The sequence below is a fragment of the Colossoma macropomum genome, unplaced genomic scaffold (assembly GCF_904425465.1).
Source record: "Colossoma macropomum unplaced genomic scaffold, Colossoma_macropomum, whole genome shotgun sequence".
In the NCBI taxonomy this organism is placed as follows: Eukaryota; Metazoa; Chordata; class Actinopteri; order Characiformes; family Serrasalmidae; genus Colossoma; species Colossoma macropomum.
The window spans coordinates 7,208,717-7,236,132 of NW_023494788.1; the positions used below are offsets into that span (position 1 = coordinate 7,208,717).

General features: G+C 38.3%; 3 protein-coding genes and 1 pseudogene across 4 annotated transcripts in view; all 4 read left to right on the top strand.

Annotated features, from left to right (window-relative positions):
• Positions 1 to 224: 224 nt before the first annotated feature.
• LOC118806684 lies at positions 225 to 4,180 on the top strand (annotated as a pseudogene).
• Positions 4,181 to 8,180: 4,000 nt separating this feature from the next.
• Positions 8,181 to 17,597, top strand: LOC118806683 (cytochrome P450 2F2-like). The gene is made up of 9 exons (XM_036568197.1): positions 8,181 to 8,425; positions 10,918 to 11,080; positions 11,256 to 11,408; positions 11,571 to 11,731; positions 13,980 to 14,153; positions 14,296 to 14,434; positions 14,878 to 15,065; positions 15,172 to 15,313; positions 15,493 to 17,597. The coding sequence occupies exons 1-9, from the start codon at positions 8,264 to 8,266 to the stop codon at positions 15,687 to 15,689; spliced, it is 1,479 nt and encodes a 492-aa protein (XP_036424090.1). The 5' UTR covers positions 8,181 to 8,263; the 3' UTR covers positions 15,690 to 17,597.
• Positions 17,598 to 18,822: 1,225 nt separating this feature from the next.
• On the top strand, positions 18,823 to 22,717 carry LOC118806682 (cytochrome P450 2F2-like). 2 transcript variants are annotated; one of them, XM_036568195.1, is made up of 9 exons: positions 18,823 to 19,074; positions 19,546 to 19,708; positions 19,887 to 20,039; positions 20,123 to 20,283; positions 21,232 to 21,405; positions 21,506 to 21,644; positions 21,739 to 21,926; positions 22,027 to 22,168; positions 22,326 to 22,717. In XM_036568195.1, the coding sequence occupies exons 1-9, from the start codon at positions 18,913 to 18,915 to the stop codon at positions 22,520 to 22,522; spliced, it is 1,479 nt and encodes a 492-aa protein (XP_036424088.1). In that variant the 5' UTR covers positions 18,823 to 18,912; the 3' UTR covers positions 22,523 to 22,717. The 2 variants fall into 2 exon arrangements, with proteins under 2 accessions (XP_036424088.1, XP_036424089.1); XM_036568196.1 differs by having other exon boundaries at positions 19,887 to 20,033.
• A 2,659-nt stretch (positions 22,718 to 25,376) lies between these two features.
• Positions 25,377 to 27,416, top strand: part of LOC118806694 (cytochrome P450 2F2-like) — a 31,288-nt gene continuing 29,248 nt past the window's right edge. Inside the window, exon 1 of the mRNA XM_036568208.1 lies at positions 25,377 to 25,395. The gene's annotated coding sequence lies outside the window, so the exon portion shown is untranslated. The remainder of the gene's footprint in view (positions 25,396 to 27,416) is intronic.

Sequence of the window (27,416 nt, forward strand, 5' to 3'; positions counted from 1 at the left end):
GAAGACGTAATGTGATGTGCACTTGTATTCTGATAAACCCTGAGATTTCTTTGTGTCTTTGAAGATGTATCAGAAAGATGTATCTTTCTGAAAATAGTGCATGAGAAAAAGGACCAACATCACTAAACACTCATATCCAATCATATCAGCGATTGGATGTTCTCAAACACACCTACTGGTTTGATGTGGCTATTTATTGGGGGAGTTAGTGTGCTGAAAACCAAGCAGAGAGCAGAACCACAACTGACACCATGCTGGGCTCTTTGGTTGTTGTTTCAATTTTTACTGTCCTCCTCTTCCTCTTCATCAGGATCCAGAGGCCCAAGAACTTTCCCCCTGGACCCCGGCCTGTGCCCATATTCGGGAACCTGTTTCAGCTGAACATCACCAATCCTCTGAAAGACTTTGAGAGGGTACAGTACAATGTTATATTAATGCTGGTTAATAGAAACTTTTCTTGACAATCCTGGATTTCACAAAAACAAAAAAATGATTGACTAGGAATTTACTAAAGCAGATAGAATATTAGGGTTGAGGGGCCATTAGTGGTAGATAGGCTAAAATTTTAAATGCTGGGCTTTAAAGGTGGTTTGTTCACAGTTTCTTTTTTATATATGCATATATATATACATAGCTGGAAAATGAGGTTATAAATGATGCTAACATAAAGCTTATAAAATCAGTGCTATATAGTTTAAACTTACTGCAAAAACTTTATGAATGTGATTAAAATGTTAATGTGTGAGAACTGCATGTGAATCTCTGCAGTTACTGGTTTATTTAGTCTGTCCTCTGGTTACCTGATTTTTTATTTGTCCTATGTCTACCCAGACTTTGATCTTGTGTCTTTGAACTCTGTGTTTAATTCTAGACTTGAATGACTGTATGCTTTTTCTGCTTGCTGTACTGTATGTCTGTAGTTTGCTAAGCGCTATGGGAATGTTTACAGTCTGTACATTGGAGAAAGACCAGCAGTGGTTCTTACTGGTTTAAATGCTATGAAAGAAGCACTGGTGAACATGGCTGCAGACTTTTCAGGGCGCCCACAGAACCTCCTAATTAACCATCTAACAGAAGGCAAAGGTGAAGTTCATAAGCAGTTACAACTTTTGGAGTCATTTCCATGGATAATTAATATTATGTTAATTAATGTTATGTTAATATCTTGTTATTTGACTCATACAAGTAGCCCTAATGGAAACTGGCAAATGGCAACTGGAGTACAAAAAAGAAAACAAATGTTCTTAACTTTGTACTCATATCAGTAACTCATTTCAATGTGACAGGGATCGTATTACTTGACTATGGTCCTGCATGGAAAGAGCATCGACGCTTTGCTATCATGGCCCTGAGGAACTTTGGCTTGGGGACGCAGTCTATGGAGGACAGGATTCTGGGAGAAATTGGACATCTTGCTGCACACTTGGAGAAAAATGTTGGTATGTCATGAAACAAAAAAGTCTAATCTCTGACCTGTTGATACAGAAACCAGTAAAGAAAACTGAAAAAACATTTAACCATATGAAGTCATATTTGTTATTATTTATGAATTTACATGTGTCTATGTAGGGGGTTTCATCAATCCTAAGACTTTGTTCCATGATGCTATATCAAATATCATCTATCTGGTTTTATTTGGCAAGCGGTATGACTACGGGATGAAGTCCTTAATATGTATGTCAGAAGCTTCACTGAATCTACGAAGATTGCCAATGGAGCCTGGGGAATGGTGAGACATTGTATTATTAACATAGCATAACATAGTTGTTTTTACTGATAGATCCAATGTTATGTATTAACTTGTATTTAACTTTGATTGTATGACATTTAAAATGTCTTTCTTTCTTGTAGATATATGACATGCTTCCTTTTGTGAGAGGCCTGCCACTTCCCTTTAAAAACGCCTTCATACAAGTTGAGACAGTGAAAAAAACAAATGCAAACATGGTCAGCAAACACAAGCTAACAAGAGTCCCAGGAGAGCCAAATAGCTTTGTTGACTGCTATCTAGATGAGCTTGATAAGGTGCGCGTGTGTTAGTGTGAAGATTTTTTGTCATTATTGAACACTGCTGTGAACATAGTGCTTACATCTCATCAGATAATGTGTTCTGTTTAACAGAGAGGAAATGATGGGTCCTCTTTTAGTGAAGAACAACTTGTGAGATGCATCATGGACCTTCATGCTGCTGGAACAGATAGTGCATCCAACACTCTCCTAACAGCATTCCTCTACCTCATAACACATCCACACATTCAAGGTTTGAACTATGAAAAATCCACTGTGCTGTATTATAAGGTGTTGGACTGCATTCCAGTGAAGGAATTCCACCGTAAACACAGGCAGCTTGTAGATGATTTAAAAGGTTATATGCAGACACAACTGGCCAACAGAGAGATAGGACTTGCCAGATGTGCAGCTCTGCACTGCTGGCTGAGAGCTTGCATAAGACTTTATACAGTTGAAGGCAGGCCTCAGACATACTAGGTGATTAGACTGTGAAGGATGATAAACCATAAACAAGGTGCTGTAAAATGTCCTGATTGTTTAGGCTTCTGGAATTACAATAGAACAGACTTCCTGAATGCAGACATCCTGAGCTTAAGTAACGAAAGTCCAAAATACAGAATGTAGCAAACTCTAAACTTAATGTACGAGTAGTTTCCATTTTGCTTGTTTTCTTTAAGGATTCAACAGAGACAGTAATGATGCCTTCTGTCTGGTCTTTCTAGAGAGATGTCAGAGGGAGATTGATGAGGTTCTGGAGGGTAAAGCTCATGCATCTTTTGAGGACAGACTCAAAATGCCGTACACACAGGCTGTAATCCACGAGTGTCAGCGTTTTGGCAAAATTGTCTCCCTGAGTGTTCCCCGCTGCACCTCCAATGATACTGAACTGATGGGCTACAGCATCCCAAAGGTGAAGATTTCTCCTTTTTTCAACTTTGATTTTCACTATTTAAACCACATACCTTTGATTTCTCTAAACTTTTCTTTGTTTCATTGTCTTTCTCTATGATCACTAGGGCACTATCGTCATCACAAACCTCGCCTCAGTGCTGAGTGAAGAAGGCCAGTGGAAGTTTCCTCATGAGTTTAATCCAGCTAACTTCCTGAATGAGCAGGGACAGTTAGAGAAGCCAGAGGCCTTCATACCCTTTTCCTTTGGTGAGAGTTGTGAACCTGTGTGAATAAAAACAATAAAAATAATTGAAAACTGATTCTCCAACACAGATGAGCTTAGTCTTCACTTTAATGGGGTCGAGAACAGATTTGGCAGAACCAATGAGTCCAAGACACATCAGAGTATATATACTATTGTTGCATCGATACTGATACTAACAATCAGTTCTCTATATGCAATAGTAGTGAAAAGCAGTAGTGAAAATACTGCAAAATCTGTAACGTGAGTATTTTGAAAGGAGGTACAACCAGCAAGAATATCAGTACATCACATTTAATTATTTAAAGACAAACCTTGCCAAAGAGCACAGTGACTTTTTGTAGTTCTGAAACCATTAAAATGTGAAGTTATATAACCAGTAAGTACCATTGATTAAAACTTAATATGGTTTATTTGTGACAGAACATTGCTTTTACCAACCAATACAAATATTAGGATTTACAGGAAGGAGTTAGGATCGGTATCAGTACTCTGTATCGTATATTGGGATCAGGATTGGAAGGAAAAAAGTGGTTTTGGTGCATCTCTAATAAATGCTTAAGTGCATCACAAGTCAGAGTCCCCAGAAAAAATGTCTTGAGTCTAGGACTATATTTAAATATTCCATTTTAGTGTGGGACTAAGCTTTAGTTACGTTCAGAAGGTCAACCCCCGATGAACTGACTAACCTTGTTGTGTCCTGTCTGCAGGGCCTCGTGTGTGTCTCGGTGAAGGTCTGGCTCGCATGGAGCTCTTCCTTATCTTGGTCACTCTGCTGCGCCAGTTCCAGTTCTTCTGGCCTGAAGATGCAGGAGAACCAGACTTCACTCCTGTATATGGAATCACACTCTCCCCCAAACCATACAGGATGGGGGTCAGACTGAGACAGCCAGCTAGAGAAATGTAGAACATGATTCCAAATATCTGAGTAATTTGTAACACTAGGACACTTTATTAAATACATAGTTTAATGATGTAAATCTATAATAATAAAATAAAGTGTTCAGGTCAAATACATCGCAAAGTTATATTACAGCAGCAAAGTCCAACAACACACAGCACAGTTGAAGAACATTTGACGTGTTTGTTTTGGGGTCGCCCTCTAGTGGCAAACTACTAAAGCTTCAAAGTATTTTGACCTCATGTTAAAATTATGTTACTCGGCCAGTTTGAGATGCATCTCAAAGCACTGTTTCTGTATAAAATTTTGGTACAAGTGCATTGCAAACATTTGAAATAGTGGTTTTAAGCATGCCCATTACTATTGACAGTACCTCACAAAGCACACAAGTACACAAACACACAAGATGCATAGCAGTAATGCCAGCTTCTTCTTTTTTTCTTTTTTTTTTTTTGTTTTTTAAGAAAATGTAAACTAATGAAGATCAGAGAATTTTATGTAACACCAAATTAAAAAGAAAAAACATGCAGCGGTTTATGAAACCACTTTGTCGGCAGATTAAAATCATTACAAAACCACAATACACCTACATAGTTAAAACAGCAGTGAATATCTTTTTCCTATTGTTTGTTTTGTAGTTTACATGTTTTATGAAATAGTTTTATGTTCTATAATTTTTTTTTATCAACACACAGGATTTCCCTCATCTAAAGCCTTGGATACATCTTTTAAAGTCCGATCACTTTAAAAAAAGACTGGACATCTCACACTGTTTGACTGGTTTCAGTGGATTTTTTGGGCAACTGAAATATTGTTGAAAGATCACACACTACACAACTCTTGAACTTCTGTGAACTCGTGCGTTATCTCGTTAGAGACACCAATAAACAGGCGTGGAACAGCTCGCTGCTGTTTTCACTGCTGTTTGTGCTGATGCAGTAAAGAAGCGAGAGGGAAACATATAAGTGGACATGCATTTAAAGATGTGATAAGTGTGGTAGTTTTAAGAGTTGTATATGTACATAAAACGTGAGTGTGCTCATGCTTTAAGCTCTTTTTATGTAGTGTAACCCCAGCTGAACACACCTCTCTCAACTCATGAATGGATAAATACTTAAAGCAGAAATTATCTATGTCAGAGCAAGAAAAACTTACTTCTGATCTAACATACCGGATTCAGCTCTAATAATCAGACCTATCATACACCAAACTGAGTTAAATACAATAATCTAACGCAGTTTTTTATTTTTATTATCAATAGTCCAATGCCATAAAGTTCAATGTTGATTTCACAGATCCATTACTGACAACTTATGAGAAACTGCAAAGCAATCAAACATCGAATCCCCTACTAGGTCAAAGAAAAGTCAGCTTGTGTGGCCCATATTGTCTTCCATCAATACTGCTTAATAGTCTTGTCATCAGTGGTGTAATGATCTTAATGTGTCATCTTATGTACCAACCAAAAAAGTATCTTTAATACCTCCCTGAACCAGGCAACCATACCAGCCAGCCTTACTGTCGCCATTATCCCAGTGCCAAAGAAGTCAACCGTCTCTGGCATTAGTGACTACTGTCTTGTAGCACTCACTCCAGTCAGCATGAAGTGCTTTAAACAACTAGTCTTGGTGCGTATACAATCTAGTTTCCCCACCTCACTGGTCCCCAATAAATTTGTGTTTTGCCCAAACTGCTGCACTGAAGATGCCATATCATCAGCCCTTCATCTGGCCTGGAAAACAAGGATAGTTAAGTTAGAATTCTGTTCATACAATCAGTGCAGCATTCAACACACAGCATTATCCCACAGCAGCTAGCAGTAGTCCTGGACTTCCTAACCAAAAGGCCCCAGTTTGTCTGGACCAGAAACAAAACCTTTAGTGTCATAACACTGAGCACTGGCACCCTCTAGGGGTGCTTACTCAACACTTCACTCTTTCTATTGCTGACTCATGGCTGTGCTGCCAGGTACAGCTCCAGTCACATCATTGTTTGTTGATGATACAACTGAGGTGGGGTTCATCAGGAACAATGATAAGTCAACAAACAGAAAGGAGGTGGAACAACTTTTGAACTGGTGAGAACAACAACTTGTTTCTTAATGACCATACACAAGAGAGATGGTCACTGACTTGAGGAGGACCAGGGCCTCTTATGCTCTCCTTCACATAAATAGAAACCAATGTGGAGAACATCAAGAGCACCAAATTCCTCTATGTGCATTTCACCTGGTCCCTGTAAACCACCTCTCCAGCAAAGAAAGCACAGCAGGGTCAACTTCTAGGACAGTTTCAAGTGCTGAGTGCTGGGCTTTGTCATGGTCTGCCACCTGCTCTGTTACTCCAGCACAGGCCGCTGTCAAATGCCAATAAGGTGCAGAGGGCTTCTCATCGTTAGCCCTATAGTGGAAATCTGGGCAGGTGGAATGCCCAGTTCTCAAATAGGGTCTTGCCACTGCTCTCTGCTCACTGCTTTTTGCCAGCTTCCCTTTCTTCTTTTGTTGAAAAAGAAGCTTTTTTCACAGGAGTCTTCCACCAGCTGTCTCAATTGATCCCACTTCTGACACCAATGTGCCATTGAGGATTAACATGTCAGTACACACATACTAGCATGGACAAACACACTTTCACCACTTAACAGAAAACACTGACTCTAACAAAACAAGACCTTAAGATAGTTAAAGCAACACTACTATCTGTTCTGGATTATGTTGATGTGATATACAGATACGCATATACAACTACTCTCAGGTCTTTAGACTCTGTATACCACTCTGCTTTGAGATTCATTACTGGTGACCCTTAAAATACCCATATACTGTATACTATTTACTGAACAATTACTGGCCATATGCCTTCATACATCCTTCAGGTGCCAAGAGCTTTTATTCTTGAACTGGGAAAATCTGCTTTTAGCTACAGTGCACCAGCTGGAATTTATTACCGGAAACTCTAAAACTTCACTGTCACATGAACATTTTGAACTTTTAGTCTCTAACCACCTCCACTCAGGCTCCAATTGTTTTTTATGATTTTAGTCTACTTATAATTTGATTTGTTTTACATGTATTATTCTTTTTTATTCATTTTATTATCAACATTTACTTTTTAGCTCCTGCTGAGTTATTTTCGATTTTCTCTTCTTTTAATTATTTTATTAATCATACTTTTTATTTTTATCCCTATTTGATCTCTTATTTATTAAGTTATTTTGTTTTAGCAATTTTAATGGTTTGTTCTGATCTGGTTTGATGTATTTTATTTTTCCTTTGTAATTTACTTTTATTATTATTATTATTATTATTATTATTATTATTATTATTATTATATTTTGTGATTAGGGTCACCCTCAGTGTACTCTGAGTTTCAATAAAGGTTGATTGATTGATTAAATTACAGATTTATTGCAAATTAGCTACACACATCACATCACACAAATCATTTCTATCTACCTCCTCTCTTTACTGTTGACTTGGAAGATAGCTGGAGAGGGGAAAATGGGGGCGGGGGGGACTTAAGGCATGTAGCTAATGCTGTGTATTGACTTTGATATTGACTCTTGATGATACACTTTTACACTGTTTATTGCCAGAACACACACTGTTGGGGATTTGGGGTGGGGTTATAAGGCAAGAACCAATCAGTGGTGGGGTTTAATGCAGGAGGACCACAGATGCATAAACACACAGTTACATAAATAGTTGGAAAGTTCAGGTCAATGGATTCACCACATGATCATGGTACTGGATTCCTGCCCTGAAGCGAGATACAACAAGCCAGTCCTCACATTCATAAGGCTTCTACACTGATGTGTTGATTTTTGGACTTTTGAGCTGTTTGTTGATGGGAAAAAATAAATGTTTGTGCATTTGAGTAATGCAAAATCATAGGTGTATTACAATATCCAGGTAATTCCCTAAATATTAATTCCTTTAATGTCATCTAGAATTGAATCAATAATCTTTAATTTAAGGTTTGTTCTCATGTATCTTTCTGAAAATAGTGCATGTGAACAGGGACTGAAGCCAAAAACTGATTAAAGATTAATAAACTCACCAACCACCCTTATATCAATGATTAAACTGCTCTCAGACACACTCCTCCTACTGGGTTGGCAAGGCCATTTATAGGAAGGAGTTGAGGTGGCAAAGCTAAAACCTTTATAGGAAAACCAAGCAGAGCTGAACAAAAATAGACACCATGCTGGGTTCTTTGGTGCTGATTTGGATTTTTGTCTTCCTCCTCTTCCTCTTCATCAAGACCCAAAGGCCCAAGAACTTTCCTCCAGGACCCCGGCCTGTGCCCATATTTGGGAACCTCCTTGAGCTGAACATTGCCAACCCTCTGAAAGACTTTGAGAGGGTAGAGTACCTTGTTCTCTTAATGCTTTTCTAAGTGGAAAACTATTTATGTACATTAGTTTTAAAGCCTTTCTTGGTAATCATGGACTTCACAAAAACAAAAAACTTGGTCAACTCATTGCAAACATGAGTAGCTTTACAGTTACAGTTAAAATATGTAATAACTACGCAAGCAGTTCTCTTACACAGTCACTGTGGTCCTTATGTAATTCTGCAAATGCTGTCCGTTTTCCTGGGTTAAAGTTTAATATTTTTTTGCATATACTTTAAAAATATATTCCGGTACATGTTATTGGTTACCTGTTAAAAATATAATCTGTACCCTAATCTAAAAGATTTACTATATTAATGTAATGTAATCAGATCATTTTTTGATTGCTTGTCTTTTTAACCCCTTAAAATACCAGGCTTATTACATACTAAGGCTCATTATTTAGTGATTACAGGGACTTAATTGCAAACTGGTTGAGCTGTTCTTCAGTTGTAGAATCAGAATCAGAATCAGAATCAAGCTTTATTGGCCAGGTATGCTTACACATACAAAGAATTTGGTTTTGGTTACAGGAGCTCACAGTGCACAGTATCAGACAGACATTTACATTTAGTGAGTAAAATAAAATAAATATAAAATAAAATACAATAAAATACAAAAAAATAAAAATAAAATACAATACAAAAAAATTAAATAAAACATGCATTCCTACCGACACTCACTCATACACACACACACACACACACACACACAGTCATACCTGTACCTTTACATAGTGCAAAGTATGGGTCTAAAGTTAAAGTGCTGAGTGCAGCAGCAGTTAAAGGGGTGTATAGTGGCAAAGAAAGGGATCAATGAGGTGACAGTCAGATGAGTGGGGTAATATGGCAGGTAAGTAAGATGCTAGAATAAACATGGTCTGAGATGGTAGTTTCAGAGGATGGAGTTGAGTTTGATACTATATACCCGTATTTTTGAAGTACAGTATGAAGCTGGAATATTTTAATGTGTAATATATTTTAACCGTTCAAGAGAGTGATGGCTTGTGGGAATAAGCTCCTCTGTAGCCTGGATGTCCTGATCCTCATCTGGCTGAAGCACCGGCCTGAGGGAAGGAGCTGGAACAGGTGGTGTCCGGGGTGACCTATTAAGGGTTTTAAGTGGGTAACTTTGGGCCCGCTGGCAGGCCCTAGCCTATTAAGGGTTTTACAGTCATTTGAATGAATAAAGACAACAGAAATATAATTTGATGACTTTAACTTAACTCAAAATAAACAGGAAAACTGCACTGGTTTAAGAAGGGAATGATATAGATGATTTAATTGTCTGTGATTTATAGCATGGTCAAAAGATCAGGTCATCTGGTGGAAATCTTCTTTTGAGACTTAACATCAACAATCACTATACATAGAGGTCATTCTAAAACCTCTGACTGACCATCATTTGTGTTTTGTCTCCACTGATGCATCATTTTTAGACTTCTCTGTTTGTGATGTAATTTACTGATGGTCCCTTATCTCTTCCCAGTGGTTTCGACTGTCCGCAGAAATCAACATGTCCTATGAGATTTAAAAGGCATTCATTTCACACTGAACTAAGTGAGAGGTGATTAATTTAGTTACCAATAATCAGAAAATAAGTATAAAAGCTTAGTTCCAGTTTCCAGTCAAGTGTTTTGTAAAATCAGAGTAAATGTCTGATTCAAATATCTTCAGGAAAATGGCTGGGGTGGGGGTTCTTCAGATTTCCCTACTGACAGCAGCCCTGAGACCCAAATGAAAAAACTCTTTAAATCTACAAACTTATGTGACATACAGTCTGAGGCCACATTGAAAATCTGTTTGTTTTTTTAAACCTGGAAATTAACAACAGAAACTTTTTGAATCTTGAAAATTGATGTGACTATTAAAATGAAGAAGAAATCTTCAAAATTCTGCACTACTTGTAGGTCACTATTCAAATTGACACAGGTTTGTGACATTGACCATATGAAGTCCTTTTTACAAAGAGGTCAGATTTTTTAGTCTTATCTCTTCCAGGGAAGCTCGTGTTCAGATGACTCCCAGGTGTATTCTACTCATCAGAGGCTTGTGAACAAACTTATGGAGTCCATGCCAGCTCAAGCACACGCTGTCATTATGGCAAAAGGGAGGCACACACCAAATGCTAAGAAATTCTGAAATTCATGTAAAAATTCAAAGATTCTACTTTTCGTTTGTAATGCAAAACTTATATGTATATTCATTAAATTAAGAGTGAATGCAAAATAGAAGCATTTTCATCAGAGGTCTCAAACTTTGGTCTCCACTTTATGTATCATTAAAAACAATGAATGTCGACAAAAGGTGAATGTTTGTATTGTGTGGTTTGAATGTAATCCTGATACTTTTTGGGATATACCTGTAATCTGATTACTCGAATGCAATACAGTTACTTTTTTTTTGTCCTGATTACGTAACATTCTTATCTGTATTTTGTTACCACCCAAATTATGTCTTTAGTTGGCTCAATGCTATGGGAACGTTTACAGTCTGTACTTTGGAGGAACACCAGCAGTGGTTCTTACTGGTTTTAAGGCTGTGAAGGAAGCTCTGGTGAACAAGGCTGCAGACTTTTCAGGACGCCCACAAAACCTGCTAGTCAGCCATCTAACAGAAGGGAAAGGTGACATCTATAAACAATTACAACTGTTCGAGAAATTTCTATGGCCAATTAATGTTCATCTAATGTTCTTTTACTGATACAAGAGCCTAATGCAAGCAGGCAATTGGCTGAAGGTTATAGAACAGCAACTTTCTTAACTTTTAATTATGTTACTGATTTGAGAAAAATTTGGCAGGTATCGTATTTCTTGATTATGGTCCTGCATGGAAGGAGCATCGGCGCTTTGCCCTCATGACCCTGAGGAACTTTGGCATGGGGAAGCAGTCAATGGAGGACAGGATTCTGGGAGAAATTGAACATCTTGTTGCACGTTTGAAGAGAAGTGCTGGTATCGTTATATTCCAGTAATTTTACTACTTTCCATATGTTACAAGTGAAATAAAAAGGTGCAAAATTCTTACTTGTTGATTATAGCAACACAGAAAAAAGACATTCAGTGTTGTTTAATTATATTTAAGATTAATTTCTGAATGCACATGTATCTGTGCAGGAGGCTTCCTGAATCCTCAGACTGTGTTCCATGATGCTACATCAAATATCATCTATCTGGTTTTATTTGGCATTCGCTACAACTACGGGGATGAAGCCCTTAAAAAGTACGTCAGTAGCTTTACTGAATCTACGAAGATTGCCAATGGACCCTGGGGACTGGTGGGACATTGTATTATAAATTTGTATCATTAACAGTAACATAATTGTGTTTTAGTCTAAATCCTAGATTGTATTTGATGTAAAACTAATGTGACAGTCGTTCCACGAGAGCAGTGCAAAAATGACGTTTTTTCATCCATAGTTTCAATTACAAATTGCTCCAACTTTGAATTAATTTCTTAAAACATAAATAACATTTAATCGAAGATTGCTGTCTTTTAAACACGGCACTAAATGTTGGCCTCTTTTTCACTGCAGGGCCGAACGGTTCTGAGCAGGAGGGTAACCGTTTCAGTGGTGTTTCCACACGGACACGGAACGCTAAAAAACCAGGCTCAGCCTGTTTTTTTGGCACGGTTAGCTAACCGTACTCAGGGCCACAGAACTGTTGCATTGTATTGTGCCACAGCATAATGCTGCCCGAAAGCATTTAAATAAATTCAGTTTGCTCAAATAAATGAAAGCAGTGCGCGATTTTAAAGCCTCCAATTTTGAAATGTTAAATGCGCTGCCTAACCAGCTAGAAGAGAGTAGCTGGTTAGCGTTAGCTTAGCTAGCTAGCATGCTGTCAGCACTGCTCACTACAGAGCAGATTCGATTCTGACTAACAAAAGCTTTACTGACACAAATTTAGATGATAATGACTCATATCTGAGGAAGCGAAGTCGAGTGGCTGATGTTAGAGGAACAGAAAGAGTTGAAATTAACCTCTTCTCTTGTGTCTGAAGCTGGAGCCTCCTAGCTAAGCTAATGCTAGCCGGCTCTTCTCTCCTAGCTAAATTAGCTTAGCTAAAGCGATCCAAACACTACAGTGCAGGTTCGATTCGACTAACTGCTCTGCTGTCACAAGTATAGGTGATAAAAACTTATAACAGTGAGAGCAAAGTTGACTGATAGGAGTTGGAGTGACAGAAAGCCGAAACCGGACCTGCTCTTTTAGAGCTTTAAGCTGTAGCCTGCTAGGCTAAGCTAATGCGAGTGCACAATGCCTCTCACTGCAGTACGGGCTCGGTTCTGGCGAACCGATTATTAAACACACCCGTTTAGAGGATAAAGACTCGCACAAATTCGAATGACTGGTGTTGTGACGGAAAGATAAAAACAGAATTGTTATGTGGTGCTTTGAGTTGTGCCCTACGGGGCGACGCTAATGCTAATGTAGTTATCCGGCTACAGGTAAAACCCACCGCAGTACAGGCTGTTTCAGTAACTGATGCTCAAATACCACCCGTTTAGAGGATAAACAAGATGACAGCACGCTGACAGACGAGTTGGGGTGACAGACAGATTCAAATGGTTTTGTGGTGTGTGGCGTGTATGTTGCTATTAGCTTGTTAGCAGTTTGTTTATGTAGTTTTCTGGTTCTAATTTAGTGGTACAACAGATGGAAACAGAAACCATAACCGGTCTCACAAGTCCTGTCCTGAAAACCATTTGGCTTGATAGTGGAAAAGCGACCACTGTGTATTCAAATGGCACTGTTTTCATGGATTGACTCAGATATAACGTATAATGTCCTGTATTAAAGGTGCAGTGTGTGTAAGATTTAGTGGCATCTAGCAGTGAGGTTGCAGATTGCAACCAACTGAACATCACTCCCTCATCCCTCCCTTTTCAATCGCGTAGTAAAACTTAAGTTGGCCATCAGGTTTTCTGCCGTCAACTGTCCCAATTTCGTTTTGCTTCTTCACAGTTTTGCTTCTTTAACAACAAAGATTAACCCTCTATTGCTTTTTCTTGTGCTAAATAATAAGTCTGATCCTCCATTTGTCAGAATTTGGGTTCTCAAACTTCTCACAACACAAACTGGTTAGCCAGCACCAGCAGCAACCAATAATTCTTCTTCTTTCTACATCTTCCAACTGGTGCTACAGCGCCACCGAATTCAAGCAGCCGCTTCAATGTAAAAACACGAAAGGCACACTCTGGAGCCCATTCTGGGCTGCTGTAGAAACTTGGTGGCACAACATGGCAGCCTCTGTTGAAAGAGGATCCGCTACCTATGTGGATATAAAGGGCTCATTCTAAGCTAACAAAAACACAACAATTCATAGTTACAGATGATTATACACGAATGAAAACATGTTTTTTTGTACTATATTCCATTTTTGCTAATAGATCCCCCTCAATGTTACAGACTGCAACTTTAACCTAACATACTATGATACTGTGGTGGTAACATGTTGCAGTTACTTGGGAAAAATGTACTTTAAATGCGTGACAGTTAAAATGTCTTTTTTTCCTGTAGATATATGAAACTTTTCCTTTTCTGAGAGCCCTGCCCCTTCCCTTTAAGAAGGTGTTCACGCATTTTGAGACAGTGAAAAAATTGGACGCAAGCATGGTCAATAAGCACAAACCAACCAGAGTCCCAGGAGAGCCAAAGAACTTTGTTGACTGCTATCTGGATGAGCTCGATAAGGTGTGTGTGTGAGTTGGAAGACCTTTCTGTCATTATTGAAGAACACTTGTGTGAACTTGGCGCTTCCTCCATGGTAATGCACCTCACCTTTGCTTACATGAAATACAGACTGATTAATCAGACTATGTGTTCTATTCAACAGAGAGGAAACGGTGGGTCTTCCTTTAGTGAGGAACAACTTGTGAGATCCATCATTGACCTTCATGCTGCTGGAACAGATAGTAGCTCCAACACCCTCCTGACAGCATTTCTGTACCTTATAACACACCCAGACATTCAAGGTTTGAACTATGAAATTTCCAGTGTGCTCTGTTATAAGGTGTTAGATGACATTCTCAGTGAACACAGGCAGCTTTAAGATCGATTGGCCAGAGACAGCACTTGATGCTAGAACCACACTGTTCCTCTGTACTCTGCTGGTTATAAACTTGCATAAGACTTTATTCAGTTCTGTGTTAGGTCTGAAGTCAGGTTCCACATGGTCTAAATGATGAGACTATAAAGGTTTATAAGCTATTGACAAAATGCTGCAAAGTGTCCTTGTGGGTTATGCTTCTAGAATTCCAACAGAGCAGATTTCCTGATTGTAAACAAATAAATCCAAAATACAGCATCTAACAAATTCTTAGCCTATCATACAATTTACTCCACCCATTCATTCATTTGCTGATAGATTTAACAGACTCAGTAATGCTATCATATGCCTTCTGTCTGGTCTTTCTAGGGAGATGTCAGAAGGAGATTGATGAGGTTTTGGAGGGTAAAGCTCATGCATCTTTTGAGGACAGACACAAGATGCCGTACACGCAGGCTGTGATCCATGAGTCCCAGCGTATTGCTAGAACCGTCCCCCTCAGTGTTCCCCACTGTGTCAGCAGAGATACTGAACTGATGGGCTACAGCATCCCAAAGGTTCCTTTAATGCTGCTTTCCTTGTTCCTTTCTTTCCATTTTGTATTTCATGATTTAAACCACATGCTAATATTTCTTTACCTTTTTCTTTGTCTTTCTGATCTAGGGCACTGTTATCATCCCAAACCTCTACTCAGTGCTGAGTGAGGAAGGCCAGTGGAAGTTTCCTCATGAGTTCAATCCAGCTAACTTCCTGAATGAGCAGGGACAGTTTGAGAGGCCAGAGGCCTTCATACCCTTTTCTACTGGTGAGAGATCTGAACAGTGTAATGAACATAAACCAATTCCTGAAAATGTGCCTCTCCAACACAGATTAAGCTTAGTCTTTATTTAAATACTACATTTTGGTGTAGGACTAGGCTTTAGTTATGTTCAGTAGACCAAACCCCCTGATGAACTCACAAACCATGTTGACATGTGTTTGTAGGGCCCCGTGTGTGTCTCGGTGAAGGTCTGGCTCGCATGGAGCTCTTCCTCATCTTGGTCACTCTGCTGCGCCGGTTCCAGTTCTTCTGGCCTGAAGATGCAGGAGAACCAGACTATACTCCTGTATATGGAATCACACTCACACCCAAACCGTACAGGATGGGGGTCAGACTGAGACAGCCAGCTAGAGAAATGTAGAGCAGATTCCAAATACCAGTGTAATTGTAACACCAATACCCTTCATTGAATACAGACTTTGAGAAAATAAACCCATAATTCAGTTCATCCAGGTCAAATACATGGCTTAAGTTAGATCACAGTAACCAACACACAGCACAAAAAGAAAACTCTAAGAAATGTTCCAGAAGTCAAGTAGCCGATCATCTACCCATGCACTGCCCACAATACATGCTCAAACCTACTGTTGCTACTTTGCAGAAGTTTGTCAAAAATCCCATTAAACTAAGTTAAATCTGCTACATTATACAGAGTTTCCAATTTAAAATGCTACACTACCAAGATGGACTGTTGTTTCCTTCATATTTTGTAAACTACGAAGCCTCTGAAAGGATGTGGTATATTTTTCAATTTTCGTAGGTAAAAATCTGTTGCCCACCACAAACTGTTATGTGCTCACAAAATATTAACAGATATTTTCAGCACTAGATACAATTTGAAGAAAACATCAAATATTATCTGTCATGACAGTTACTGATTGAAGTATTGTTGATTTTTTATTTATCTTTGTTCAGTAATTTACATGCTTTTATGAATTAAATTCTAACCATCTTTTATTTAGACACCTGTTTACCATAGATACACACCTCTCCTAGCTTAGCCAGCTCCATAATTACTTACATTCTTGTTAAAAATGGGTAAAAAAAGTCATGAAAAAATATTATTGTGGATAATTATCTAATTTAGATTAGATAAGATTAGATTAGATTCAACTTTATTGTCATTGTGCAGAGTACAGGTACAGAGCCAATGAAATGCAGTTAGCATCTTACCAGAAGTGCAAAATCCAGTATTATTTACATATAAAGTGCAGAAAAGTAGCTGTAGTAAGCGATGCTGTGGTTACAATACATACAATTAAGGATGGTAGAGTGGTAAAAAGATACAGATGTTGCAAGTATAAATATTATATGCATATGCACAGAGTGAGTGGAGAGAATGCAAATGTAGGTACACTGTTAGAAATAAAGGTTCTGTGCAGGTACATTTTTCGTTCATCAAGGTACAAATAATAAATGTACCCTCAAAGGTACAACAGTCGTTTTAAGGTCCAATTTTGGACCTTAAATAAGTTTTTCCTGGCAAAAATTACATATTTGTATCTTTTCATAACCTAATGTTTTAAAACAGAGCACTAAAATAAAAAGCCTGGAGACGAGACGGGGTGTGTGGAGTCAATACAACTTAGAAAATATCATTTCAATGGATTATGGTACAATTATGCTCCCTGTCCAAAGGTGCTCAGATGTACCCTTGAGGGTACCACCCCAGTGACAAGAGGGGTGCTGCCCCAGTGACAGTTTACTACCTTTTTTTCTGAGAGTGTAGTAGGTATTGTGAAAGCAGCATTTGTAAAATGATACGTATGCAGAGTAAAAACATGCAGTCTGTGCAAATATAAATAGTGCAGTAGCAGACTGTACAAATATGAATAGTGCAATAATAGTAGGAGATAAAGTACAGTAACACTGCATTGAGTGCAAAATGTGGTTAAAGTGGTGGTGTGGAGTTCAGCAGGGTCACAGCCTCAGGGAAAAAAGCACTTCCACAGTGATCCATCTTTATCAAGGGTGCCTGTAACTATGGTATGACTGTTTAATTACTTAATGCACTGAACGGGTCATATGAGAGCAGGGGAAATATTGTTTCTTATCTAACAGGCTTGATTCAGCTGTGATTATAAAATACTTTATAATAGTAAAGTTCATAATGATAAAGTTCAGTTTTATAAAAGCTGTGTTTATTTGTGCAGGTCTGTGGCAGAATATTTCAGTCTAAATGAAATAAACACATAAAAAATAAACCTTTAAAATGTATCATGTATTGTGTGAAGTGGCAATTAATTAAAATTGAAAATATGAACACAAATATGAGCACAAATGTGGATCTTTGATTTATATTATGCAACGGTCCAACATCAAGTTTTCATAGATGTGTTATTGGAAGCCTATGAGAAGGAAGAAAGAAAAATGAGTTTGTGAAGTATAGTGTTGGCCTATTTACTTCAGTTAGACTAATAAAACACTGCTTTTGGATGCATAAATATAGACAGAAATCATAGGACAGATTCAAATTATTGTGGAACCGAGTTTCTGTGCTAAAATGCTCTGCAAAACAAATCTGCACTGTTTTTAATGCACTGCAAAGGAAGAGTGAGATCATTGTGCTCACTCTTACTGATAAGCCCTGATAAGTCGATATACTACCAGCCAATCCCTGCACCGGTGGTGGTGTTTCTGATATACAGTGGGAAAAAATTAACTGTGAGTATCTTTCAGTGATGTACAAATCAGATATAGATGTATAAGGTAGTTGATGTGATGATCCACTTTCATGATGGGTGATTTATAATTATATATTTTTTTAGATTTCATTAAAAATTTGCATTATGAAAAGCTTAATTTTTAAAATCTATTTTAAACTCTTCAACTCCTTCAGACCACCGATGGTTCCAAAACGCACTTCGTCATATTCTTCATAACTTTCATATTTTATAAGCTACATTCAAAAAGTGGGTGTCATATGAGAGCTGTAACTGTCTTCTTTCCAGTATAGATATAGATGGGTAATGTAATTTTAAACCCTTATAATAGAAGAAGCTGAACTTACATTTTTTTTTGTCTACTGAAAGTTGACCCATTTTTCCACAAATCTGGGCCGTAAACTATAAACAGATGGCGTCTCTTAAGTGATCTGCTCTGTAAAAATTATTTTTATAAAATAATACAAAGAGTGTCTAAGATTTTTGGCTTTCAGCAGTAAATTGTAAGCATATAGCAATATGTATATGATCATAAAACACATGTTCTGTTAATTTGAGGGGAGCTTTAAAAAAAAATTAATAAATTAATAAAATAAAAATTTACATTCATTTCATGCAGTTACTGAACAATTTGCCTTACAGTTTGGTCATGTAAATTCAGATGGACAAACCAAAATATACCCTGGAGAATAAGAGGTTAAATCATCAGACTATAAACTTCACGTCATTTGATGTTTTGTTGGAAGCATATCCAGTGATGTTGAATATTCTTTTATACGCCCCCCCCACCATGTTAATGATTGATCTGCTCTCACACACATCTACTCTCCTCCTACTGGATTGATATTAGTGCTTAGTGGAGGTGCTGGTGTACCAAAGGGAGAAAAAAGCCAAGTAGAGAGCAGAACCACAACAGAGACCATGCTGGGCTCCTTGGTCCTCATTTGGATTTTTATCTTCCTCCTCTTCCTCTTTATCAAGACCCAGAGGCCCAAGAACTTTCCTCCTGGACCCTGGCCTGTGCCCATTTTTGGGAACCTTTTTCAGCTGAACATGACTGATCCTCTGAAAGACTATGAGAGGGTACAGTACAATGTTCTGCTAATGCTGCCCTAATCAACACAAAGTTAAAACTCTTATTGGCAGACATGAATTTCACAGAAATGAAAGGAAAGCTCAACCTGCAACTGTTTTACTTCCAGCTTCTTGTTAATATATATTAAAAGGGAGGAAACTGCTGATGCTTTTTGGTTGTTATAACTGGTAAATAACATGTACTATCAATGGTATATACCTTAAATTTATTATAAACAAAAACATATTTGCAGCACTATGATTTTGATTTAAATGTTAATATGTGATATGCAAATGCAAATCTCTGAAGTGTGGAAACTGTTCTATATACCAAAGGTCACTATGCACCAAACGTTATCTGCAGCTAGATGGCATCAATTGTTAGGGGGCCAGTGTTTGTTGCTTTTTTGTATCTTTTTTCAAGCAATGTTTTTATGATGACTGTTTACTTTTTCTGCTTGCTGTATTGTATGTCTTTAGTTGGCTGAGCGCTATGGGAACGTTTACAGCCTGTATATTGGAGGAACACCAGCAGTGGTTCTTACTGGTTTCAAGGCTGTGAAGGAAGCTCTGGTGACCAAGGGTGCAGACTTTTCAGGACGTCCACAAAACGTCCTAATGAGCCATCTAACGCAAGGAAATGGTGAAGTCCATAAACTATTCGAGTCATCAGACTGAGATCAAAGTCCTGTGTACAGACTGTGGCTAATCAATATTTCTTTTATGCTGATATCATGGTGTCTTTTACTCTAGGTAAAAGTTAAAAAGACCAAAGCTTTCTCACTTTGAAATGAGTTACTGATGTGAGTTTAATGTGTCAGGGGTCGTATTTCTTGACTATGGTCCTGCCTGGAAGGAGCATCGGCGCTTTTCCCTCACGACCCTGAGGAACTTTGGCATGGGAAAGCGGTCTATGGAGGACAGGATCCTGGGAGAGATCGAACACCTTGTTGCACGTTTGGAGAAAAGTGCTGGTATTATTATTGTTATTATGCTAAATCATTCAGTGTTTTGAAATCACAGTTGATATTAATGAATTTACATTGTTTTTATATAGGAGGATCTATCAATCCTGAAACTTTGTTTCATAAAGTTGCATCAAATATCATCTACCTGGTTTTATATGGCACTCGCCTTGACTATGAGGATGAAACCCTCCAAGAATATTTTAGCCACTACGATGAACTTGCGAAGGTTGCCAATGGACCCTGGGGAATGGTGGGATATTTTATTATTAACACAAACATACATCTTTCTCGCTTCAGACTTTGAAGCAACATTGACATAAACCTGACTGAAATAAGATTTTCTGTTGAATTGGCACCATTGGTTGGTAAAGGTCATTGAAAGTGACTTTGTGGTTAATTAAATCAATTTAACATTGGAAATATGAGAGAAATCTAACCTTAAATAAAAGTAAATTTACAATATTTTTTCTTAAGAAAACCATGTGTCAAGTTTGGCGCCCTTAGTTATTTCCCTTTTCTGAGTGTTTTTAATGGCAATGAAAAACATATATTTCTTTAAATGCCCATATCCACTGTTCAGGGTTTTATGCACAATGATTGGAGACACAAACTTTTCAAGGATAGTCATGGGGCAGTCATGGGCTGGAGGTTAGCCTTGTGACTGGAAGGTCGCCGGCTCGATCCACTTTAGTATGTGACTAAAGTGCCCTTGAGCAAGGCATCTAACCCCCAGCTGCTCCCCGGGCGCTGTGGATAGGGCTATCCACCACTCCAGGCACATGTGCTCACTGCCCCTAGTGTGTGTTCACTAGTGTGTATGTGGTGTTTCACTGCACGGATGGGTTAAATATGGAGGTGAAATTTCCCAGTTGTGGGACTAATAAGGGTAACTTAATCTTAATCTAATCTGATAATGAATAAGGGTTTAATGACCACAGAACCAAACTTTTGACATGGCTATCTCAGTCCCCTGGCCTAAACCCTGTTGAAAACAAGTGGGGTGAGCTAAAAAGACACACTGTGTGTATGGTAAAACATTAAATTAAAATATTTAACCACAAAGACATTTTTACCAAGAGAGCCAATAATTATGGAAATGACTGTACATACTGTACTGACAGCATGTTGCAATAACTTTGGAAAATGGGTTTTAACTGAATGAAATAAATGTCTAATAATTAATGTCTTTGTCCCATAGATATATGATATGGTTCCTATTGTGAGAGCCCTGCCCCTTCCCTTTAAGAAAGCCTTCACACATTTTGAGGCAATCAAAGCCATGATAGCAAGCATGGTGAGAAAACACAAGACATCCAGAATCCCAGGAGAGCCAGAAAACTTGGTCGACTGCTATCTGGATGAACTTGATAAGGTGAACGTGAAGAATATTTGTCTGGTTTTATTGAAGAGAACATCTTTAAACACAATGTTTGTATAGGCCACTTTATCTGATGAGGCTTTCTGTTCATCAGGGAGCAAATAATGGATCCCACTTTAATGATGCAGATCTTGTGAGAACCATCATGGACCTTCATGGTGGTGGGACAGAAACCACCTCCAACACCCTCCTAACAGCGTTCCTCTACCTCATGACCAAACCAGACATTCAGGGTTTGACCTATAAAAATGTCCATTGCACTTCACTTGATTTGTTGATAGATCTGCGAGAGAGTAATGATCCCAGACATCTCTCTCATCTTTCTAGAGAGATGTCAGAAGGAGATTGACGAGGTTCTGGAGGGTAAAGCTCACGCGTCCTTTGAGGACAGACACAAGATGCCGTACACACATGCTGTGATCCATGAATCTCAGCGCGTCGCCAGTACCTTCCCCCTCAGTGTACCCCACTGCACCACAAGAGATACTGAACTGATGGGCTACAGCATCCCAAAGGTGGAGATTTCACTTTCTTTCCACTTTCTTTTATGTAATTTAAGCCCCAAAAATTCTTTTCTCTAACTTTCTTCATTCATTGTTGTTCTCTGTGATCCAGGGTACTCTAATCATCCCAAACCTCCTGTCAGTGCTGAATGAAGAAGACCAGTGGAAGTTTCCTCATGAGTTCAATCCAGCTAACTTCCTGAATGAGCAGGGACAGTTCGAGAAGCATGAAGCCTTCCTGCCCTTTTCTGCTGGTGAGAGATCTAAACAGTGCATATGAACAGAGTGAACAAATCCTGGAAACCTGCTTCTCCATCAAAGCTTAGTCTGCTTTTAAATCACATTTCGGTCCAGGATGAGCTTTTAGACCAGCCCTCTGATGAACGTTGTGTGCTTTGCATGTGTGTGCAGGGCCTCGTGTGTGTCTCGGTGAAGGTCTGGCTCGAATGGAGCTCTTCCACATCTTGGTCACTCTGCTGCACCGGTTCCAGTTCTTCTGGCCTGAAGATGCAGGAGAACCAGACTATACTCCTGTATTTGGAGTCAGTCTCAAACCCAAACCGTACAGGATGGGAGTCAGACTGAGACAGCCAGCTAGAGAAATGTAGAAACTGCCAGCAAATGCCAGCAAAAATTGATGTAATAATTGATGGACTTTTATATTAAGAGTAATACTTAGTAGCCACGTATGAAAACTGCTTCACTTCAGTTTAATCAACAGCATTGCAAGTACAACTTTACCATACCACTAAAGACCATTCTGTAATTTACATGCTGTTATCAAATAAAATGTTTCAACCTTTGCGAGCTGCAAGATTCTCAGACTGCAACCCCAGAAATATAGGTATTGTAAATATTCTACATACAGGTGACAGATGCTTTGTAGCTCAGTCGTTCTATATGTAGCATTATGTCTACTTTTTGTGCACTTTGGAGCATAGAAAATGTGGATGTACATAAAATGTAGCAAAATTAGCTGCTTGGCTAAGACCTACAACACACTGCCATGCCAGTTTTATGGAGAACTGTTTTAGCCTCAAATCCACAATTTTTGGTATTCAGTTTAAGGAAGTGAAATGCTGTTAGTATTAGTGATTAGTACCAATATTTTATCATACTGGTGTTGTTGGAAGAAAACCTTGGTAACTTGGTAACCTTGGTAACTTTACAGGAGAAGGAAAAAACCTACTTTACTTTTAATGTAAGTCAATGGAACCAGTCATTTTGGGCTTTTTCTTTCTTTTTGTCCAATCATCATGAAATTTACACAGAATGGAGATAGGTTTTCTTCCGACAGCAGCAATATAATTATCTAGCATATAGCATATAAGATCAGTTCTCAATAGCAAGAGGCCATTTTTACTGTTATGAATTAAGATTGAACATGTGCTACTTCACTTTTCACCAAATCATATCACATCACATTTACACAGGTGTGAAGGTGAGTGATAATGTTAGGTGTGTAGCCCCCTTGTAGAACTTAAATACAAAAAAAAGTGAAAATGTATTCTAATTATTACATGTTCAAATCAAAAAGGGAAAAATGAAATGTTACACATAAGAGTAAAACTTACATGTAATAACTGAATTTGTATATATAGCATTAATACATTTTTCATCAGTAAGAAATCTATTCTTAACATACAATAGTTACAATTTCAACATGAAAGTTGAATTAACACTTTTTATTTTAAGCCATATTTCTCAAGTTGTTCCTCCCAGTAAAGTAAAATGGAGTAAGTAAGAAATGAAATCTCATATGAAAATGTCAGGTTGAGAACCACTGCTCTGCTCTCTCAGCATGTGAATAAATAATGATTTCTATTATGTAACAGTCCAAGGCTATCAGGAACAGCTGTGATGTAACACACCCATTGGCTGGCTGTGAGGAACAACAAGCAAATCTAACCCAAAAAAAACTAATAATCCAAAGAGGAAACGGTTCATGTGGCCCCTTGTAGTAGTTCTTTAGCCTTCAGTTCCCTTGGCTAAAGAAACACTGCTTAATGGTCCTGTCTTACATTTTTTACACTGAAAAAAAATAATATTTTAGCAAATGAATTCATATTAAACCATATTAGAAATTGAAGATGTTATCACTTGGCAAGATATCATTTTCTGCAGTGTAAAAAAGTGTTTCAAAAATCTAAATTCTGGTCAGGAGTCCTGGTGGATGATCATGGTAATGGATTTCTCTGCTTTATTCTTTAGGAATAAAGAATAACACATGAATAACAGTCCCTAAGAAACATTAAGGTTTGTATGTGTGAAAATAGTGCATGTGAACAGAACACTCGACCAGCCATCATGTCAATGATATAACTGGTCTCATAATCACATACTTTTGATTTTTGATGTGTTTATTTGGTAATGTGGGTTTCTGCACTGCTTGATCCAGATACTGCACCTCTTCTCTTGTGTCTTCAGTTTAGGAAATGGGAAAATCTGATTATTTTCAATAAACGTTTAGGATATCATTTATATAGGAGTGTAGAAATTGAAAGTGTGACCATGGGTCGAAGTTCTACTGTATTTATTTACTCTGCCTATATAACGTATCAAAAAACGACCAAAAAAATTCTAGCATCACTTGTACAATTTCATCCATCAAAAACCTCACATAAGAGTTCTCCCATACAATTTGAGGATAAAAAAACATTGCATGCAACACTTAGCATGCTACACCAGCTTTGACCAGCAGTTTTTTTGGGGTGGGGGCGGTGGGGTGGGGGTCTGTTGTTGTAGTTTTTTTAAGCCGATGTGTTTGATATAGATGTCTGGCTGTTTGTAATTTTAAATTTACCTTTAATGATGTTAATTTCTTTTATGAGTAATGACTCATATCACTGTCATTTCTAATCAAAACTCTAACCAAGAAGAATGTGTATGTCAAACAGTTTAACAAATTATAGGAAGAAATTGCTAAACTGACTGGTTTTAGTAAAATTCTATAACGTGTGAGGTTTTTTTAATTGAACTTTTACTTTGACAGTTAGTTGCCAAGTGTGACGTAATTCAGTGTGAATTATTCATTGGCTCATCAGTGGCGGAGCCAGTGGCTGAATCTCAACTGGTTCCCTACTCCCTATGTAGTGCACCACGTAAGTTTTACAACAAAGACTCCGACACACAAACAGCATATAATATGTGTACAATGCACACAGTATCAGGCATTTGTGCACAATTGCCTACTGGACATATCGTGCACTGTTTGGATGTAGAAGCCAAAATTTCTCAACGCACGTAGTGCACTACATAGGGGGGAGGCATCCATTTGGGATTTAGCCAGTGAACGTGAGGTGAATTGGCCATAGATTCCGCGTTCGTCTAATACATTTAGCCGCGTTTGTTTCATACAGCCACGCCAATGGCTCCGGCATGTTGCGGCGGTCATTACCATTTTGTACAATAACAGAGCGACAGTTTAAGAAGGGCACCATCCAAATTGAAACTACAGTAAACACAGCACTCAGGAGGTCAGGTAGGCCAGAGACGTTATAAAGAAGGGAGGTCAGTGGTTGAAAAATGAATGGGAAAGCTTATAATCATAGATATACATACCTAGATGCCGCATTGGGTCCAGCCAGGCACGTCAACTGCGCCGCCATTTTGGAGCGGTCAATATCGCTGCTGGACTGCATTCAGGACCATTACAGAAAGATACTGTCCGAAATTATACAATTTCAAGAGTACTGCACTCAGAAAGCGTGATAGTATTATATAACGGATTGAACGCAGCGATCCACGCTCATGCTTGTGTGATGCGTATTGTTTGTGTGGTTGGTGAGGCACAGAGAACCTGTTGATGTGATTGTTTTTTTTCTTCTGGTTTTATATTAAACTTATTTAATTCAATAGTCTATTCAGGGGATCTTAATTGATACAATGAGGGTTAATGCTTTGTAGCTAGGTAAATTATAGCATTTCCTAATCCGTGTATGTTGTGTATTATCCATCAACTGTGTACGTTGTCCGTTTGTATCATCTCTTTATATCTTTATCAGTAAAGAATAATAGCTTACTAGTCTTTGTTAATAAAGATTTTTCAAGGGTTTGCACTGATCCAGCTAAATCAGGTTCTTTTTAAAATGGGTTAGGGGCAAGGAACAGTTCAAACTCCTGTAGAACATCAGAATGAATTATATAATACAATAATGCACAGAAGAAGAAAAAAAACAATGTAGTACAAGTACGGATTTTTCCAGGTCCTCACATGTCAACATTTATTGTTTCATAAAGTTGAAAATGTATACATGTACATTAAACCAAAGATCTACGCCGAACCAAATAATGAACAACATGGGCAGTAATAATACCATGTGAGGACGTAACGTCGAAAATGCTAAATTTCAGAGGTACTGGAACCACCGACAAGCAACATTGCCAGTACGTCGCCGGTAAGTCACGAACTGACCAAAAAGTACGAATAGACTAACTTACGTTGCTGGTTCGTCGTGTGTCAGCTGGGTAGATTCATAATAGATTTACCCTAGCACCTTCTTACACATAGCCGAAGTTAGCTTTATATTTGCCAGCTTCTTGTTTGAATTTTCCCATTCCACCTTAAATGGTGCATCGCACCGTCAAGAACCGGAAAGTGACTGCTGCACCATTTAAGGTGGACCGGGAAAACCTGAACAAGAAGCTGGCGAATAGGAAGCCAACTTCAGCTTTGTCCTTATTACTGTGTTTTGGGGGTTATTATATTCTCATGTATATAAAGATTTGAAGTGATTCACACATTGATGGATTTGTTGATGTGTGTGTGTGATTGTGTTTCTCGCGCTGAACTCGGGTTTTTAACGTCAGGTAACGTTACAGACTCAATACTTTCCTGCTGGTCCGGACGGAATAAAAGCTACCGAGAGCAGTCTGTGCAATGTAGATTAATCTAAATCTGAGGATTATAACAAAACAAATTAGGTGAAAATCGGTTGAGTAATAAGGAAGTTGTGGTCGATTTAATCCTGAGACTCCTCATCTCTTAGTACAGGTGAATTTGTTCGCAAGTGGATCTTGACCGCTCCAACATGGCGGACACGCAGACGTATCGCCATTGATGGAGAACAACAGACAACGCGGCATCTGGATACGTATATCTATGCTTGTAACGCTCAATATGGTGTCTGTTAGCGGAGAAAGTCCGTCTTTCAGTGATTTTAAATATGTTTCTGAAATAGTAATTAGAATTATTTTAATTCTAAATTATTTTTATTAGTAATTTTCACTGAAATAGTGAAAAAAACATGTAACTGTCAAAATAAAGAAGTCTCCTTGGCCCTGGCAGGTGAAGCTCTGAAGGACTTAATATTGTCTGTCTTTGCATTAATGACAGCCAATAACAAGGATTTTTTTTCCGTAGATCATAAACATGTTTTATATTTCCTCATGAATGTAAATCTAAATATCACTTCTCTAGGTCACGTCTATCAGCTTCCTTCTGACAGTATGGCCAGCCGTTGGAAACCGAGGCGTTTTACAAATATGTGTGAGCAAACTGAG